The sequence below is a fragment of the Stylophora pistillata genome, chromosome 5 (assembly GCF_964205215.1).
Source record: "Stylophora pistillata chromosome 5, jaStyPist1.2, whole genome shotgun sequence".
Taxonomy (NCBI): domain Eukaryota; kingdom Metazoa; phylum Cnidaria; class Anthozoa; order Scleractinia; family Pocilloporidae; genus Stylophora; species Stylophora pistillata.
Window position 1 is genome coordinate 1,314,461 of NC_142523.1, and position 15,493 is coordinate 1,329,953.

Genomic DNA, 15,493 nt, shown 5'->3' on the forward strand with positions numbered 1-15,493 from the left:
GTTATCTTCCATGATAAATTATGCGCAGGATATCTGCTATGGTTTCCATGGTAATTTGCGTACAAAAAAATATGGCGATTGAGAGAAGAAGTTCGTTTTCTTCGTTTGAATATCGCTAAGATCTCTACAAATGTAAAGAAAAGTTCCCACCATGTCACACAGGTAGAGTCTTTCAATAATTTTGTTTACAGTTTGAGCCACATACGGGAGCTATCTTTAGATTTTGTATCGCAAACAAACTTGTAAGGGTCGCAAATTGCAAGACTGTTTGTTACGAGATTTTTCAGGAATTGTTAGGTCCCATACAGATACTAAGTTCTCAAAACAAAGTTAACAATCCAGAACAGCTACGAAATAGATCATGGTAAAGTGCGTGAAAGCTGCCAGTATTGCTTTCTTTCACTAAGAGTTAATTCTCTGAGACTGCAGCAACTTCTGCAGTCTGAGAGGCTGCGACTCAAGGGAGAACACCAGAGTGTTTTTAGTAAAGTGATTAAACAGAAAAATTTATTTCTTTTCAGTTTTTCTGGTCAGGATATACATGTATGAACTAAGGAAAACTAAAATTAAAAATTAGATGATCCTTGCGCTCATTTTATAAATTTGTATAATGAAGATGATTGTCACTAACTTTCTTATTATTTTTCAGTTATTATGGAAAGCAGTGGGTTGAATCTCAGGGGGGGATTCTCGACCTCCTGGAGGTTGAACTTCCACCAGAACCTGCCAAGCCAGAAAAGGTACCAATATTAAACAGATACATTTTACTACATTACAAGTCAAACTATTGTTCAAGATCAAAAGAATAAAGGGGATGAGTTTCCAAAGAAACTGTGATGCAGCATTGGTGGGGAGTAAAACAAGGTAATTATGGTTTTATAAACTGAGTTGATATTGTAAATTGGAGTTCAAAGCTGACGTTTTGAGCATTAGCTCTTCAAGCCCTAGCCCTTTGCTCTGACAAAGTGCTGACACTCAAAATGTCACCTTTGAAACTCTTTATGGTGTTCAATTTACATTTTCAACTCAGTTGATAAAATGGGAATTACCTTATTGTTCCAGGTTAACTGAAGCCTTTTGTAGTCCAGTAGGTAGTTCAATATTCCACGGGTTAATATTAGAGTCCTCAAGCAGATCACAACGGCAACAACTACAAGAACAAAGGATGTGATGAGGACCTCAATGGCTCAACACCTGCGTTTAACAATTATTTTTGTACAATTCCTAGCATCCCCTGCAAAACAAAAGGTGAAATCACCAAAATTTGCTCGGACTGAGAACAAGAACCCCAATAGCAAATTATTTATGTTTCTATTAATTTTGTGAACAGACAAAATTGCTTGGATATCTTGTGCTCAAGAAAAAGAGTGGCATCTTTTGAGATGGTTTTATCATGTCCATCCGTTTGCAAAAATTCTTAGGAAAATATGTCATTAATATTTTTTATTAATTTGTAGGACCGTATTGCAGCATTTCAGATGTTTGCTGTGATGTACATCAAATACATTCAAATATTTAGAAGGATTGAAGAATGCTATGATCAGGTGATTTACACTCACAAAATTAATGTTTGCACACTGAGCAGACCTACATGTATATGTCCCGGTTAGCTCAATGGATAGAGCACTGGACTGTTGTGCCGGAGGTCGAGGGTTCAAGCCCCGGCCGAACCAACTCTCAAGGTCTTAAAATGATTGAGAAGAATATGCTACCTTTCTATAACATCAAAGAAATGGTTAGATATTCTAGTCTTCTCGGATAGGGACAAGTAAATGGAGGTCCTGTCTCCTACAGGGTTAGGGGTAGGAGACGTTAATTTCCCACGCACGAGATTACTGTGTGATGGATGTCCTCCCCTGGGGTGGGATGGGTGGAATTTATTGGGTGGACTACTTGCATGGTTCGCATATGTTCCATTCTAGTCCTACCCTACTGCAGTAAATGCAGTGAAAATGGTTTGACAAATTACAGTGATTATCTTTTAAATGAGGAGAAGGGGTGCAAGGGGGGGGAGGGTGGTGAGGTTAGAACTCTTTCACAGCTTCAAGATATCAATGTGGTACAAATTTATAATTATAATGTTACTGCATATGTCTCTTATCAGGTGGTTCATCCCCAAAAGAGACGGGTGTTGCGTCATTTGCTTGATGGTATAATGGGAAGGTAATAGAGTAAGTTATTCACTCTTGCAGTATCTGTAGACACATACATGTAGCTTTATGACTCTATTTCACCAGGATATCTTTAGACAAACAAAAATACTATAATAGTATTGAATATTGCATAATTATCAGATGGTTATTTTTTCAATTTCATTGCAAGTAAATTGTGGGAACTTTACTTTGTGCCTAAGCAGAGTGATTAAAGAACTCAGTTCTTAGCCCCAGATGTTTTAGAATACTAACAATCATTTTCATTCCAATGTTTATTTTTCTGCAGGATTCTAGAGTTAAAAAATGAAATGGTGCTCCTTGAATTCTCAGAGTATCACTACTTTGATGATGTACTGTCAGATTTGAAACTTACACCTGTAAGTATCAACTGCAACTAATCATTACTGACAGTATGACAGCATCATTCTTTGAACGATCGTAGTTGTAAACCAGAACAAAGCATAATTATTGGAATTTCATCGGTAGTGGTATATTATACGGTAAAGTTAAATTTTACATTAAGCCAAACTGGCCATGCAGGCCCCAACCACTGAACCATCTTTGTGATCATAATGATAAATTGAAAATACTATTGATGTAAAAAAAAGTAAGTTTTGCACTCCCTAAGTCTTTGCTCAGGCCCTCAGTGGCCCATCCAGTCAATATGATAGCTTCTAGAGCAAGAAGCAACTACGAGTGTTACTACCCCCCCTGGATGGGATGCCAATCCATCGTAAGGTTGCCCCCTGGCTTTAATTTCCTGACAATTAGCCAGTAGCCATTTATACTCCTGGTTTGAGAGAGAGGCACTGTGAGACCAAAGTTTTGCATAAGAACGTGATACATTGCCCTAGCCAGGAGCCCATTTTTCGAAAGGCCTGTTAACTTAACAGGCCTGTAAAGCTGTTCTGTTTTCATTCAAGATGGGATTTCAAAGGTTTTGAAAATGGTACAATAAAACTATCAGCTAAAGAAACAAAAAGGACTGGTTTAGGTGCCAGAACCTGCTTTCCTATCCTTTATATCTTATTTTAAAACATGTCTTTATGCCTGTTAAGTTACCAGGACTTTCGAGAAATGGCCCCAGGCCTTAAACCCAGACCCCTTAACCTGGAGTCCAGAGCACCCACCACCAGGCCACCACAAGTTCTATTTGCAGTCCTTAAGACTCCTCATTATTAAATTTCCCACAGTTTTTCCCTTTTTACTTTCTAGGATGATATAGAAATCCCCATTCCAAAATATTTCACATATGAGAATTCCAAACTGCTGCAAGAAAGAGAAAAAATGCTCGGCAGCATCTTGGCAAAAATGGGTCCTCAAGAAACTACACCAGTAAGTTCAGTCTGTTTATTTATTTGTTTTTTTTGTTATGTTTGAAATTTTCTCCAACAAATAGAAAATTGAGTTCAAAATTCCAGTAGTCATATGATAAATACATTAAAGAAATATTACAGCCCTGATTATGCAAATTTGAGGGCACAATCTCAAAGGTAAAATTACATGCTATGAAAATATTGTCCATGTACACATAATCCTAGCAAAAGTATTATTATCATTCAGTAATTATACAGTAAATGTACAAAAGATTTAACCTTTGATTAAAGTAATATTCAAAATTCTCCCTAACTTTTATGTAAATCCTCTTTTTTAAACAGCAAAAGGAAGAAATACAGATGACTCTTGATGACGCCATCAGACTTATTCAGGTTAGTTATTAAGTACTAACAGTACTTCTCAAATAGATGTCAACTATACAGACGCATAATTATACACTCAGACACATGGTTGTCAGATGTGCATTTTCACTGTAATTAGTGAAGTTCAACATGCATGAAGGAAAGTTTTGCAGGACTTATTTGTCTTTGTAGTTCTTTTTTTTGTGTGTGTGTGAACATTCTCTTTGCTTATAATAAGTTTATGAACAAACAACCTAAAACCTTGCAGGTACACGAAAGAGCTCGCCAAGGAAGACTGAGAGCAAAATTCATGAGAGAAATCAGGTTAAACACAGTATTTGATTGATTAAGTGTGTTTACGAGCCAGGTCACCCATTAGGCTGATGCTTAACTCCAGTTTCCATAAAAGATCATATAAACCAAAAATTAGAGAAATCTAAGTATACTATTGCTTTATGTAATCAATCAACATGTACCTCATGCACAGTACAACAGTGCTTACTTATACCCATTCCTCTTCTCCAAGATTTTTTTTTTAAGTGGATTGAGGTTGTTGTCATTTCTTGTTCTTACTCTCAAGAGTTTTTTCACTGGCTTAGAACTGTATGTTGTACTTCTCCCTCCTCAACAATCAACATTCCAAATTTTGATTTTACCTGGAAACAGTAGAAGACAAAATTAAGCCACTTTATGGATGTACAGTGTTAATCAAATTCATGTATTTAAAATAATATAATTCTGATTTAGACAACAAGAAGAGAGAGAACGTCAAGCTCAATTGCGTGGAGCACCAACCATGGATCCTGACATTGCAGCTATGAAAATTCAGAAGGTTATTAATAGTAGAAGTAAACTAAAGTTAAACTGAAGTGTTGAACACTTTATTGCATAGTTTATCATGGTTTGATATTAATCAGCGAGTTCCAATCATTAGCTGTGCTCTCTTCCTGACAGAATATTCAGCAGCTTGAATCATCCCTTTTCGCCCAAACATCATTATGCATACTCTAGCCACCGTTTCACTCTCTCTTCCCTCCTCATCTCTCCACATATTTCCTAAGGTGCTAATAACAATCAAGCTGGTGATCATTTTCCTTCATTCTTGTGACATTTAGTTAATGTTTGATCTAGGGTTAATACTGTGTTGAGAAATTAAACGTCAGTTACTCTTGGGATCTAAAGTGCTGCAATACTAGTGTTGATTTTGCTGGGGTTGTCAAAACATCAGTCAACAGTCAGACTTCACAATTACAGATCCCACAAGTGTTTCAGCTGTGATGGGTTTTGTAAAGCTTATAATTATTATGCTTTTCTTACAAAAGACTCGATCTGCTTAGTATCTGTGATATAACTGTCCTACTGTCTGCAGGTTTGGAAAGGTTACTCACAAAGAAGAAAGACAAAGAAAATGAGAGAAGAGGAATTAATATTTGTTGGAATGGTAATTAGCGCGAAAGTTTTTCTTTGTCTAACAGCCACTTCATGTATTTGTTTTATGACTAAATTAATCTTCATGTAGAGGATTAAAAAAATGAGCACTATTTTAGATTTATTATTCCAGCAATTTCTCTTTAACTCAGTTGACCATGAAATGGGAAATTCTTCATCGGCCTACATGTTGTTACTTCTGACCAATATTAGGACAATTGTTTATAATTTGATCCACCCGCAGGCTTCCCCTCCTGAGCCAAAAGATTGGAAAGACACACCTATGTATTCAGCTAAGAAGACAGAGGTAAATTAACAATAAAAAGTGGTGACTAAATAATAAAGATGTAAACTACATGAACAACATTTGTACAGTAAACTATAAGGTCCTTTGCTTAAATGGTGAGTCCTGTTTGAGGTCACAAAGTGTTTATCATAGGCTCTGGAGATCAGAGAACTCTCTGTGACTGAATTTCAATGATTGGAGCTAATTTTTATTTAGACATGGAACCTTAAAGTTTAAAATTAAGTTTATTCTTGTGTTAGTACATCATTGTCCAAAGAAAACCTGAAAACATGCATGAGCCTTTAACATTACCTAACTGTACATATGATGCACGATCCGCACTAAGTTTATACCTAACTGTACTTAAATCTATTAGATATTTAATCTACCATTATTTGAAAAGGATCTTCAGTTGTTTACTGATCATAATCAAGTCTTGTAATATTTTTAAACTTTTTTTAAAAAAGCTTTATGTTGATTATTTGTTAATATGTTCAGGAACATAGAAGAGTCGTTCAAGAAGAACATGAGAGAGAATACCAACAAGTAAGTTTGATCACAAAATGATGAAGTTTAAAAAACTGTTTTTGTTACTTTTATTACTTTCCAACTGTTCTTTACTTGTTGCCTTTGACTTTTTTTTCGTTGTGGCTTTACAGTTGGACAAGAATTAGTGCCATGCAACCTACAGAACAGAATACCCATCAGCATTTTTTTATGGTTTCTGTCAATATTTAACCATCCATGCACAGTTTGATTGAAGAGAAGTGTGTTTGTTAACAACTATTTTCACTAATTATTTCTTTTCAAGGCACTTGTTTCCATTAAGGAAAAGATCCGTGAGATTGAGGGACCAGATGTGAAAGAAAACATGCAAGATCAGATCAGACAATGGTTTATCGAGTGCAGGTTGGTTTCTCAACAAACCTTACCTTAGAATTCCTGTGAGTGACCAAGACAGAGTTTCTCCTCCACTGGATAATCATTATTGGCCCTTGAACAGCTGGACCTTGGTTTGAAGTTTGTAGGCTGGTCTTGTTTTAACTTACAGTTACCTTGGAGTTGTTCAAAAGTGGCTTTAGACATTAGAGAGTATTGTTAACCACTTGGTTCTCAATCTTAGATTGTTAAAGTTTACCTTTTCTCTTCTGAGATCATTCTTGAAAAATACTGATTTTTGGGTAAAGATTCTGCAAACAGTCTGCCTTGTGCTGCTTTTAGTACACTCTTTGTGTAATATGATTTGAAGAGTGAAATGAATAATTGGAAGAAAACAAGGGATGGTTTTTTACAAAATATAATGGTTCATTTGATCCCATTGCTTGATTTTTTGTCAGGGATAAGACAGGCAAGTTCCCAGATTATCCCGATGATGATGAAGGAGGGTCTGCTGCCATATTCAAAGAGAAAGATCCTTTGGAGGTAAACATCACATCTATTGACGGTAGCTGTGTTTTATTTGCTAGTGATATCACCCTTGGATCACAGTGTTATGTCATGGACTTCAGGATGCGCTATGATCAAGGCACCCTCCTTTTTAAGCTGCACTTTGCTTTATTAATTATGTAATATTCTTTTTTATTCTCAGATGGAGAAGGAAGAGGGACAAAAGGTAAAAACAGCACAGTTTTTATATGCAATAATTATACTTTTCTTTCAGTGTAGAATACTGTGCCCATGTACAGGTAGTTTGGCAGAGGCAAGAGAACTTTTGAAACTCTGCCTAGTAATTTTCCAGACAAGACAAAAGTATGGATAATAAGACTTATTATTACTCTTATATGGCAAGGTAGTCTTAGGTAAATCTTAGCATTCTGATTGATTCTTACTTGGTAAACAAGTTTGCTCTGGTCGCCATGTAATAAATTACTAACTAACCTTACTTACTTGAGTCCCACTGGAGATTATTGGCCCTCGGTTGTTTTTGCACTCAGTCTATACCGCCACGACCTCAAGCCAAAATTCCCTAGTATGGTCCTTGCCTTAATTGTACAGCAAAGTCTTCACATGGCATGAGCCCTGAACATTTTATGTGACTGCAAATTACAACTACTTACAGCTGAAAATACTACAAGTATAAATTACACTGAGTTGCTCTTGAAAATTTTAATTTAAAGTTGTTTTTAGACCAGAATAGAATTGTAATGTTTGTAAATTGTATTGTACAGGATGAAGATGGGGGAAAGAAGAAAAAGGGAAAGAAGGGAAAGAAAGAGAAGAAAGAAAAAAAGGATAAAAAGGACAAAAAAGGAAAGAAAGGGAAAGGAAAGGGAGGAGATGAGGTGGGTCACTAGCATTAAAATTATTTTGAAAATTAATCACAGTTTGTGATTGAACTTGTGTACAATGTCTTTTTGTTCTCATTAAGGGTTAGACATTTAAGCGAAGTTTAGCCGTGGTTGAACAACACCGCATTCTAAACTTCGAATTTGTCGAATTTCTTAGCTGAACATTTATTAATTAAGATGAACAGAGTGAAAAGGGCCAAAAGCTAACAGTGGAAGGACATTTACTTAATCAAATCAACCCTCCTCTAGAGGATACCTAAGGCTCACTGAGCATCAAAGGGTTAGGGTTAGGGTTCAGGTTCATTTTAATAACCAGCCCTAAATAATTACGCTGAATTATGTTCAAGAAGCTACTCTTTCTTTATGAAACTTCTCAAATATTTCAGTTTAATGAGCTTGGTATTTGACTTATGAAGTTTTGCTCATTACTGTTTTAAAGGAAGAAGAAGAGGGTATAAAAATGCAAGTTTCAAACTTTGTTCCAACTGTGAATGAAGCGGCTGCTACTTACAAAGGTCAGTTACAATGGCCATCAAGTCTCTCTTGTTTTCTTGTGCTTCAGGCAGTTGACTTGTTTTTGCCACGAGTTCTAGCTCCTTGTGGCATTTTATCCTTTAGCTGCTTGCATTGGCTGTTTGGATTACTTTAGAATTGGCTCACCTAATAGTATGAAAAATATATTGTTTATTTTAGATGTGTGGCAGTTCAGAGATGAGGGCACTAACTTTGAGCAGAAACATGATGCAGAATTAATCAAGGAAGCCAAAAGGTCAATAGAAATCCCTGTCACTTCTTTGTTTTAAGAAACTGGATAGCAATTTGACAAATCGAATGTGGTTTGGCGTGGTCTGTACTGTTGTCGACAACGATATTTGCAATCACTGTGGTCACAATTTTGCGGACTCGTGAGGTGCAGCAAGTGTTTTGATTCCTTTACCTATATTTTTTAGGATTGAAGTCGAAGAGGAAATCCGCAAGCAGGTTGACGAACTCATGCGGCAAGAACTGAAAAACTTGAAAATGGTTAGTGCTTTACACAGACACAGCTCTTCCACTCCAAGAACATGGATATTGTTGGGAGAGAAATAAAAATTAGCTCAATCTTTTTGCGAGGAAAAGAACGTCAAGATATAAAAGGAAAAAACACCTGTGTTAACAGTTCTGTTTGTTTGATATGTACAGATGTTAAAGGGAAAAACACTTATTATATATAACAGCTTTATTGTAATCGTAATTGTAATTCACATTATAATTATATTACATTACAATTGGGTTAGAGAGGAACTTAATCCCCATATTAACTATACCCCATATTATAATTATAATAAACAAACAGTTCTGTTTGTTTCATATGTACAGGCTGTTGATAGGGAGAAAGGTGGAAAGAAGGGAAAGAAAGGAAAGAAAAGTGGAAAGAAAAGTGGGAAAAAGGTAAGTAGTTACCGACTTATCTTGAGTTTTGGTAAGGCGTCTGTATCGTGAAGCAATGGACCATTTGGCAACCAAAGCTGATGATATATTGACATAGTTTTCATCGTGTTTCTTCAGAAAAAGAAGAAGAGTGGAAAGAAAAGTGGAAAGAAGGGAAAGAAAAAGAAGAAAGAGAAAGATCTGACTGCTGACAGGTCAGTGCTTCTTATCAAATTCTCTCGAGGCTTTCACCTTGATTATTTTAAATTTTTATTTTCCCCTTCTTGAAATTTGGATTCGGGTCAAATAATTGTCAGTAGTAGCTTTTGCCTCAATCAAGTCGCTGGTTTACCATAAAGAGTTATAATCTTTCAATCATGCCATTCTTGCTATCCATGCGATTCCTGAAACTCACCCTCCCCTCCCCCCTCCTCACGACTCTCGACACATCTTTCCTCCATTACTCCATTGTCACACAATCTCCCTATTTGTGACCATTCCTTTTTTAAAACTCTCTTCTGTGACTTTGAAGTCGTTATTCCACTTGTATCACACAATCTTTCATGACTGCGTTCACTCCTAACCTTTCCTGCTTGATCTTCCCAGCTTTGATAACATAGCTATGTTCCTAACTGCAATTACCTAGACGTTTGTATTTCCAAGTAAAAGTTGTCCTTTTATTCCATATTTGTATAGAACAATAGAGTCTCTTTATGAAGAACTGGTCCACGAAGGAATCCTAGTGAGACCTCCCAAGATTAATCTGAGGGACTATGCTGGAGAATACAGGTGGGTATACTTTGGAAAACAGCTAAAGCGCCTGAAACTCTCCCGGCCAATAGGCGGATTCATGCTGTCATTGTTTACATTTTTGCTCATTTGCATACGGCTTTGCGTGAAGAAGGAAGCATGTTAGATACAAATTGACTTCAGGCAGCTAAAGAGCTAGAAAACCTCAGTACATGGTGAAATGTTTAGCTCTTTGGGTGTAATATTCAAGGAGAAATAGTCCATCAAAAACTGCAAAATTTCTGGGTGGCAAAAGCGCTAATGAGCTCATACATTTTATGTAAAATTTTGAGTTTTAAACCCATGTTGCACAAAAACTATTCAGTGCATCAGGCTCGTAATCATTGGCCGAGTTAATCGTACTTTGACCTTTCGATATTCAGAACTGATTTATTTTTAGCTCCATCAGAAACTGAATTGCTTATGCTAATGAGGCAAATATTGTAAACAAGGATTCTCCATAGAAAAGGGCGATGCAACCGCTTAGAAGTGGGGACGAACTGAATTCTTTCTGGTTTCAGGCTTCTAGGCAGTGGAGACGAAAAACGAGCTGGCGAGCGACAATCGGCAGTTGCACTTCAGCAAGCCATTTTTCGCGCGTCCGTTTAGCACCTAGCAATGCAAGATAGGATTCCGCTTAATTCATCCCAGAGTGTATTTCAAATGAGTTTCGTAAAACTAAAATCAAAGGAAACTCGTCGGTCAATCGAACAAACGTGAATGTGAGAGCAAATACCAATTGCATAGCGCAGTAAAGCAGAGCTAGTCTTGAATAACTTATGACGCTGAAATGAAAATTTCTCCACCATTATTACTTGCCGTACAAACATGTGTAGGTATTGACGCCCAACATCATGTCTGAGCTTGAATCAATACTGATCGCTTTCTCTTGTAGTTACCTGGGTACAACTCTCCGTCAGGCCAACATTGAACCCATGCCTTCATTGTCTGATGTCAGAAGAGTTGTTACTGAGTTTGCCATACTGCCCCTAGGTAGGTGACTGGGTAACCCCAATTAAGTCTTAATTGGGAGCGTAATTGGGGAAGCGCAGTGACCTAAGTGCGCTCGATTCCGGATCGAGTGGTCCGGGTTCGTGCCCTGGCAGGGGACATTCTGTTGTGTTCTTAGGCAAGGCACTTTACCCTCACAGTGCCTCTCTTCCCATGGTGTTTTAAATGGGTACTGGCGAATTAAATGCTGGGGGGTAATCCTGTGGGGAGTAGAAATACTCCCAGTCGCTAAATGCTACAAAAATCGGAGTTACATGTAAGCGCTGGCCTGATGGGTCACTTGGCTCTTAAACAGACTGAGTTTTTTTTTTTTTTTTTTTTTCAGGAAGGCCGTGACTAGTTAAAACAAACAAACAAAATTTTGCTCAGAATTAAGTGAATTGCTCATTAAGGGAATTGCTCATTAAGGGAATTAAAGATCTAACTTAAAATTCTCATTGTTCTGTATTTTAACAAAACTTTGTCTCTGTGACTTTCGAAGACTTTCTATTTAGCAGCTACTGATAGTTTTATGTTCTGAATGCAGATAAATCTGCAAAATTCGAAATTCATCTTCGAGAAGAAAATACACCATGGTAATTGATTATTTTTTTTTTTTTTTTTTTTTTTTTGCAGGATCTCAAGCTGTGCATGAAAAAGCGCCGCTAGTAAAGTCAGTTCTGATCGCGGGCCCCCGTGGAGTTGGGAAGAAAATGTTGGTGCATTGCATCTGCACAGAGACTGGGGCCAACATGTTCGACTTGACCGCTGCGAATATTGCGGGCAAATACCCAGGGAAGGCTGGACTGGCCATGATGCTCCATATGGTGTTTAAGGTATTTCATGCTATCCTGTCAAAATCCTATGACAGACAGACAGACAGACAGACAGACAGACATCTATATTTATACAGGATACAGTATACAGGACGTTCTATACAGGACGTTTTCGTCAATCCTGCTCTAGATAGACCTTATATTTTCTATTTATATCGCTTGTTTTGACGTTTTTAGACGCTCTTTTTGTCAAGTTTTCTGGAGGTAATAAAAACTCTTCAAATAGGCCTGAGATTATGACCTAGGTTCCTCCGCTCTCTGCGGTCTGGTTTTCGCCCCCTTTCCTGTCCCCACCTCCCAAGAGGGAGACCAGGAGAGGGGAGGAGGCCGTCTGGTTTTGGCCCCCCTCCAAGAGGGAGAACAGGAGTCAGGAAGGGGCACACGGGCTAATTTCCCGCCCAGTAGCTCGTATTTGAACCTACAAATAGAAGGCACCCCTCCCCTAATTATATTTCCCCCTTTTTCCTGCACCAGGTGGCCCGGCAGCTTCAACCTTCAGTCGTGTACATTGGAGACGCCGAGAGAACATTTGTTAAGAAGGTTCCCAAGACTGACAAGGTAACGTAGCCATCCTAGGTTAAGCTTACATTATCCTAACAGTGTATCGCAGTGTAGCCTCTGCGTGATATCCTTTACGCTTTCTCGCGAGATTTATCACGCATTCTCGTGAGGTGGATTGAGAACCTTCGTAAGGTTCAGAGACCCTCCTCGCTAGTTACCGTTAAAGCTGCGCAAAGAAAGAACGCGAATCCTTAGCGTGATATCCTTTACGTGTTCCCGCGAGATTCATCACGCTTTCTCGTGAGACGGATCGAGAACCTTCGTAGGGTTCAGGAACCCTCCACGCTTGTCAATCAATGTTGATAAAAGCTGAGCAAAAATAAAAACGCGAAGTGGTTGGAAGGCGGGGAGAAAGGAAGGGAGATAGCTCCGCCCGAATGTTTATGGTTTTATCTTAACCATCTTAACCATGTTCGTTTGTGTTCTCTTTTCTAGAGTGACCCGAAGAGACTGAAAAAGGATCTGCCTAAGATTTTGAAAACCCTTAAAGGAGAGGATCGAGTGTTGATCGTTGGAACCTCGCGCATGCCCTTTGGTATCCTTTTCACTTTGTCACATAGGCCAAAGCATGTCACTGATAAAATTGAGAGGTTAAGATCGTTAGGTTTTCTTCCTTGATGTTGTATTTCTTAACTGTTAAAAGACGGCGAAATTAAACCATTTTGTGGACTATACCAGAAGATTTTGCTGATACCCAGACCTGACTATGCTTCGAGGTTCTGTAAGTATACCCTGCTTCTTTTTAAATCGTGCTCGAATAAAGAAATGAAAATTACTTTAAAGTTGAATGTCGATTGGTCATTTTGGATGCCAGTCAAACTGAAACGTAACTTTAAATGCAAAACAACACGAAAAATTGAACCGCAGTAACTATTTTGTACTTGCTGTTCTTATCCATCTTAGTGCTCTGGAAAATGTTGATCTCACGATGTGGTGGACGCGTGACTGAGGCGATAGATGTAAGTTCGCTGGCCAAGATTACTGACGGCTACACTCCAGGTCACATGGTACAAGCCATTGAACAAATTCTGACGGAGAGACGAATTCAACAGGTGCGTGAGACCGATGGTCAAACGGTTTTGCGTTATCCCCTGTAATTTTAGTCTCCTCTGCAGCCAATGTTTGGTCTCGTCACGCAAAGAGGCTGCGGAGGGGTTGACTATATTCGTTAAAGTGTATTGCACTTGGACAGAAGCACATACACTGTGTACTGTTGTTTAAGGGCGGATAACGTCCTCCAACGGATAAACTGTGCTATCTAGCGGATAAGTGTTAACCCACTGTGCTATCCCACGGATAACGATTTATCCCACGGATAGCAATTTATCCCACGGATAGCGATTTATCCTCGAACAACCGGGGCCTGATCTGTATCATTAAAGTTCTACTTTAATTTTCGTTATTCAGCTTTCAAAGAGACCGTTGTCAGCTGTAGAGTTTGTGGCGCCTTTGGCTCGCATTGATCCGATCTACAAAGAAGAAGAGGAAGCTTTCAAGGTAAGGTCTGCCGAAAATTCTAATGCACTGAAGAATATCCCCTTCCAACATTTTGTATAACATAACCAAAGTAAAGCGCGCGCTCTGATTGGTCAATTTAGCGTCCCCCATTTGCCCATGGGTGTACGCTGCTGACGTGAGCAAATGCAAAGACTATTTTTCCGCGCGCGCTTGTTTTTTTCTGGTCACGTAAGATTTGTTAAACAAAAGGGAACTCTTTAGCTACAATGTGTTAATGTTATGTTATAAAACAAATGGTAAACACCACAGCGTACACTATTGAGTTATGGATGCACTTGGGAGGTTTGCTAAGCACGAAAGAAGCTAGAGTCGCTCTCGGCTATCGCCTCGAGCGACTCTTACGCTTCTTTCGTGCTTAGCAACCTCCCGCGTGCATCCATAACTCAATAGTGTACGCTGTGGTGTTTACCATTTGTTAAGTATCGATTAGCCTAAACGGATCTTTTCACCAGTGAATCAAGGGCAACACCAAATCTTTTCGCAAAAAAAATGCCGAACGGAAAAAATGGAGGAAAGAATAGAAAAAGAAAAAGGACCGAAATAAAAAAAGGGAGTATATCCGCAATGCAGTCAAAACATACACTACAGTCATTTTATGTGTGCCTTGATACAGTACTAATTTCGTCCAAAAGGATTAACTTGTCCCAACCGGGTTTCAAATTGTAACTTGGAAGGTAGTTCCACTTACTTGACAAACATGGGCGCAGGAAAGGCTGTTATAAGGAATGTGATACGTATTGGTAAAACTATAAGACTCCCGATAAAGCTAATTGAATTGAGTGGAGTGCTATTTTGGTCTGAAATCATACGCGTGATTTTAAATCGCAAGTATGATTTCAGGCCAAAATTGCACGACACAGTTCAATTAGCACTTTATTACACACATTTTGAAATCGTAAAATTCTGGATTTTCAGTTTGTACGAATAATTTATTGACCTAGTACTAAGCTGGTTTGAAAAAAAGTAGTCTTTCATTCTCCAGCAATTTGATTGGTTACTTTGAAAAAGCCTTGAAATTTGACTGGTTGTTGTGTTTTAGTAAAGCTTTCTCATTGGCTGGGAAAAAGATGCAATTCAGAGCACAAATAAATCGCACGGATAAGGGCCAATCCGATTGCAAGGATCATAATGATTTCAAAATGGATGGAATAAAATTAAAGAATTGTGCCTGTTACGGGGAGTGGTATTCAGAATTGACACATTCAATCAAATGCGGTTTATTTACTCGGAATGTTTCCTCCTAGACCTGGTACGCGAAAACACCGCTGGGAAAGAAGCGAGCGAAGGCTGCCGCAGGAGACGACGAAGGGGATAAGAAGGGAAAGAAAGGAGGGAAGAAAGGTGGAAAGAAAAAGAAGTAATAATAAAAAACAAGAAAGATAGAAGAAAAATGACAACGTGGAAAGAACAAGGAGTTTGAGAGTCGTGTGTTTTATAAGTACTGTTGTAAATAAATCTGAGACTACCGGTGAGTAGAATGTAAATAAGAAAAGTTTGAAGAGAATTAAACGCTTTTTGGGTGTATTGTGTGATCTATAGGCTACTCTCTGATCTC

General features: G+C 38.2%; 1 protein-coding gene across 3 annotated transcripts; it reads left to right on the forward strand.

Annotated features, from left to right (window-relative positions):
- The first annotated feature begins 24 nt into the window (after positions 1–24).
- On the forward strand, positions 25–15,470 carry LOC111330765 (dynein regulatory complex subunit 11). Of its 3 annotated transcripts, XM_088762185.1 has the most exons (30): positions 25–162; positions 650–740; positions 1,458–1,544; positions 2,105–2,163; positions 2,440–2,530; positions 3,369–3,488; positions 3,812–3,862; positions 4,101–4,156; positions 4,580–4,664; positions 5,202–5,273; positions 5,505–5,567; positions 6,045–6,092; positions 6,358–6,455; positions 6,884–6,968; positions 7,135–7,158; positions 7,715–7,828; positions 8,274–8,349; positions 8,528–8,603; positions 8,785–8,857; positions 9,194–9,265; positions 9,383–9,459; positions 9,941–10,033; positions 10,929–11,026; positions 11,660–11,859; positions 12,334–12,417; positions 12,856–12,955; positions 13,064–13,141; positions 13,324–13,472; positions 13,828–13,917; positions 15,183–15,470. In XM_088762185.1, the coding sequence occupies exons 1-30, from the start codon at positions 152–154 to the stop codon at positions 15,297–15,299; spliced, it is 2,538 nt and encodes an 845-aa protein (XP_088618311.1). In that variant the 5' UTR covers positions 25–151; the 3' UTR covers positions 15,300–15,470. The 3 variants fall into 3 exon arrangements, with proteins under 3 accessions (XP_088618311.1, XP_088618312.1, XP_088618313.1); XM_088762186.1 differs by lacking the exons at positions 25–162; positions 650–740 and adding an exon at positions 828–864; XM_088762187.1 differs by lacking the exons at positions 25–162; positions 650–740; positions 1,458–1,544 and having other exon boundaries at positions 2,148–2,171.
- The last annotated feature ends 23 nt before the right edge of the window (positions 15,471–15,493 follow it).